This window comes from Girardinichthys multiradiatus, chromosome 2 (genome assembly GCF_021462225.1).
Source record: "Girardinichthys multiradiatus isolate DD_20200921_A chromosome 2, DD_fGirMul_XY1, whole genome shotgun sequence".
Taxonomy (NCBI): Eukaryota; Metazoa; Chordata; class Actinopteri; order Cyprinodontiformes; family Goodeidae; genus Girardinichthys; species Girardinichthys multiradiatus.
In genome coordinates, this window is record NC_061795.1 from 51,398,078 (window position 1) to 51,402,273 (window position 4,196).

General features: G+C 40.1%; 1 protein-coding gene and 1 long non-coding RNA gene across 2 annotated transcripts; both read right to left on the reverse strand.

The window, feature by feature from the left end:
- Positions 1-595: 595 nt before the first annotated feature.
- Positions 596-1,718, reverse strand: steep1 (STING1 ER exit protein 1). The gene has a single exon (XM_047347957.1). It carries the CDS (start codon positions 1,584-1,586, stop codon positions 909-911), a length of 678 nt encoding a protein of 225 aa, XP_047203913.1. The 5' UTR covers positions 1,587-1,718; the 3' UTR covers positions 596-908.
- Positions 1,719-2,439: 721 nt separating this feature from the next.
- LOC124856961 lies at positions 2,440-4,196 on the reverse strand. Its single transcript, XR_007035461.1, has 6 exons — positions 3,706-4,196; positions 3,505-3,626; positions 3,202-3,267; positions 3,013-3,116; positions 2,818-2,946; positions 2,440-2,738 (listed from the first exon to the last, which is right to left on the reverse strand). It is a non-coding gene; the product is annotated as an uncharacterized LOC124856961 (long non-coding RNA).

Here is a 4,196-nt window from a genome sequence, read left to right on the forward strand (position 1 = left end):
AATATGTGATGTTAGCAGATATCTGTTCTAAATGAAACTAATTAATTTGTTACATGTTTTACTCCAGGTTATCATAGTGAGAGGCTCTTATACTGGGGAATGTCTACACAGGAACTAAGCAGTTATATGAATATAATAAAATATTAGTGATGATCATTTAGCATGTTTAAAGGTCATAGAACACTCATGTCCAGTTGCCTTCAACTACCTTTACCTGGATGATTAAGGACCTACACCAGCTGGTGCATCACCCTTTGGGAAGGATTCCTCCGGAGTGGTCCAGGAGGATGAGAGGATCTCATAAAGCTTGAAGATTGCAGGTACCACCTTCCTTCCAAGCAAGTTTCAGGTCAGTTCACACCTACCTTCATGTGACCAGGGTAGCAAGCCAAAGAGGTCAAGAATGACAACAACATGCGAAGGATGAACAGCACAGATCTGCATGGATCTTAAAATCCTGGCTAAGCCCCACTAAGAACTCAGAACTGAAGAAGACCTCTTGGAGAGATTGAAACATCTTCAAGAATTACAAGAAGGCCAGTTGCTTTGATTCAGTTGTTTCAACTCCCTTCACCTGGATGAACCTGCAGCATCATTCCTGCTCAAATGATCTTTATTTTTTTTTGTAAAGAACAAAGTTACAAACCGCTGACTCTTCATCAGCAGGACACATTCATTAAAAGCATCATAACCAAGAACCACTTCAGTCTGTGACAGCATGTTCTTGATGGGTTCCAGGTTCTGTCCCACAGGTCTCCTGGATGCCAGTCTCAGGTCTCCAGGATGCCAGTCTCAGGTCTCCAGGATGCCAGTCTCAGGTCTCCAGGATGCCAGTCTCAGGTCTCCAGGATGCCAGTCTCAGGTCTCCAGGATGCCAGTCTCAGGTCTCCAGGATGCCAGTCTCAGGTCTATTTGAACTGGTTATCGATCAACGTGCCCTTCATCTTGGCCTTCTTAGCCTCCAGCTCTGCCAGCTCCTGCAGCCTCCTCTTGCTCATGCCCTTCCTCTCCAGCTGCTTCTCGATCACCTTCGCATTCTGGGCGTAGGAGTCGGCCACCTCCCGGGCCTCGATCTCCTCCTCTTCCTCGTCGATGGTGGACACGGTGACGGAGCTGAACTTGCCCATGTCTTTGGTTCGCTTGGTCATCATCACCCGGACCTTCTTGGGCACCTCCGGCTGCTTCTGGCTGTAGACGCTGGTGTTGCCGAAGCCCTGTCCGAACTTGACCACGGCTCCGTCTACGATGAAGGTACCAGGGCTGTTCTTGTCCTGGTGCTGGTAGAAGAGCAGCAGCCCGCACTTTCCGCATTTCTTGCGGTGCTGCCGCTCGATGCCGTCGGTCCTCTTGATGAACGCCTGCTCGTCCTCCTCCACGTTGCAGAACTTGTGGGCGTGTTTGGCCGCATCGATGACCCTGGCCCGGTCCCGGGGCCTCATGGGCAGCTTCTCCAGCTGGCAGTCCAGAACCAGAACCATCTGGCCGCACAGGCAGTAGTACACGTGGAGAGGCTTCTCTCCGTCGTCGTACTCCTCCCTGTCTCTGGTGTCTGAGCACACCACGCTTCTGGAGACCACCTTCGGCATGTTCTCGCACCCACAGCGACCTTAATCCCGCTGAAGTGTTAGAATCACTCACATCAACACTGGGACGGAAAAACGTTGACGTTGGAACACAGCAGTAATTCCGGTGTTTGTCACGTCGACCGTTCCTGACTGAAACCAGCATCCTGTCTTTGGTTCCGCAGAGGTTTGAAAATGTTGTTTTTGGAGGTGAAACCAAACAGTTCAAATCTTTTCATCTGTTGTTGGTTTAATAAAAAGTGGACCTGCTTTAAATTTGCTATTAAAAAACGTACACTTTTCAAACATAGATTTTTAAAGAGCTGGCAGCTGTACACACAAAATATAAGGTATTTTCAGCAAAAATATCTTTTTACAATTATAACATCCATTCATTTTCTATTCCTTCTTATTCCAACAGGATCCTATCAAAGCTTGCTTACACAAGTTAAAATGACAGTTTAGATCCTCTCCATTTAACCTCCTAACAATACAAGTTTGAATAATTCTATAATGTTGTTACCCAGTTCAAATCCGTCTCTTTTTCCATCTCTCCGTAGAAGTGGCACAAATCTTCTAAGTCATCTGATAAGAAGAAATGTGAAGTATAAAAATATAGCTATATATACAGTTTTTCTTGTTTTTGCAGATTCACTCTGCAAATCTTTTGTGATTCAAAGTTTGTTTGTCTGTGGAGTTCAGTGAGTTGCTTCAAGATGCAGATCTGGTTTCTATCTGGTTTCTATTAAACAGGATGTGGTAAACACAAACACAATTTATTCAGGAGCTGTCTATGAGAATGTACCACGTTTGGACATAATTAGTGATAAAAGTAGCATTATGAAGTTTAATAACTACAGAAAATATAATGGTTGTATTTATTTATTTGTGGAAAAAGATGAAAAATGTTCTTAAACAAATGTTATTGCAGACCTTATTGTCAATGCAGTTATTTTTGGCTAAGTATTCCTATCTTTGTAGCAACAACTGCAAACAATTGTAATCGTGATAACAATTAATGCAAACTTTAAAATTAGAAACTTTTGGTAGAAAAATGTTAGATTTCTCACCACTGTTAAGGAGAAGTTTTACAGCAATGTCAAACCTGAGGCTGTTAACCACCTCTGTGGAAACAGGGAAATCCACAACCTCTTTTGCAAGGAGTCTTTCTGCAAACTGACATATAAAGCTTTATTTAATGGCTTTAAATAAATAACAAAGTTTAAATGTTTCAAAATATACATCATAATCATACATTGTGTGAAAATTTGTATGGATCTTCAATGCAAATACTCCACATGATGTACTGTCCTGTTGTTTGGGATGTTTGACAGTATCACATGTCCACCATGACACACTGCATCCCTTCTTCCTCATAAATGCCCTGTTAATATAAGTATATTAATAAGAAGAACCGTCATCTGAATTTAAGTTAACGTTTCATATCTACCCATAGCTTGAGATTTGCAAACATTTCTGGATGTCTTGCTTTGACTCCCCCAGTGGATCCAAGAACAAAGATCTTTTGTCTTGTGGGTAGATCACCTAATAAGTCTGCAATCAACAGTCTTCATGTTGTTTTTGCTTATGACATAACTATTATATAAGATATTTTTAAAATATAAAAACAAATTCTTACCACTAATGTCCAGTGGTTGTGACGATTATTAATTCCCAGAATTACTTCATAATCCATTGGGTTCATCTGTGGTTTTAAAAAAGCAGTAAACATGTTTTGATGTCAGCAACCAAAAATATATTTAGTTATACAAACAATGTACAAAGATTAGAATTTGCTCTAAGTGCTACAGCAAAACCTGGTAATATATATTCAAGAATAAATATCACAACCAATAACATATTATCTTATCATTGATTCAAAACTGTTATTACCACATAGAAAACTCACTCATAAACACATAGTAGAATGCATGAGATCTACCTTTAATCTTGGACTTTTTCCTGCCACATTGAGGTCATTGCAAATGAATCAATAAAAGCAGCCTGACCTGTATTCTGGATGTTGTAATCCTTCATGATTATAGCAATAAATGCATTAATAGACTGCAAATGTATTAAAAGACCAAAGATTAGTTAAATACTGTAACAACTTTGAAATTTAAAAACAATATATTTGTTGTACCTCACTCTCCAGTTCCATATTAGGACCGATTTTACTTATATCAGAGTAAAACAACTTGTATGCATTCACTCTCGACAGAAGGACATGGATGTCTTTTCCCGTGAAAGCATCATGCACATCTAATGATGAGGAAGGGGTAGGGGGTAGAGAAAGACAAAACAAAAGTTAAAGATAAGTTCAGTTATCATGACACCTATTTCCTGTAATTAAAAAAAAATACTGTTTATGTTATCCACCATTCTGCAAATCAGATGACTGCAGTATGAGAAAGTAGAAACTTCACAGGACTTGTTGTCCATGATGAGAGGAATAAACCCAGTGAAGGACTTGTTGAAAATATAATTTGTTCCTATGTTATAGAGGAGGAAATGATTATTTCAGCTGTCTGAAATATTCTGTTCCCCCCCATAATTATGGCAAATAAAGAGTAAATGCTTAAACATTCACAAGAATAGTGTGTGTGTGTGTGTGTGTGTGTGTGTATGTGTGTG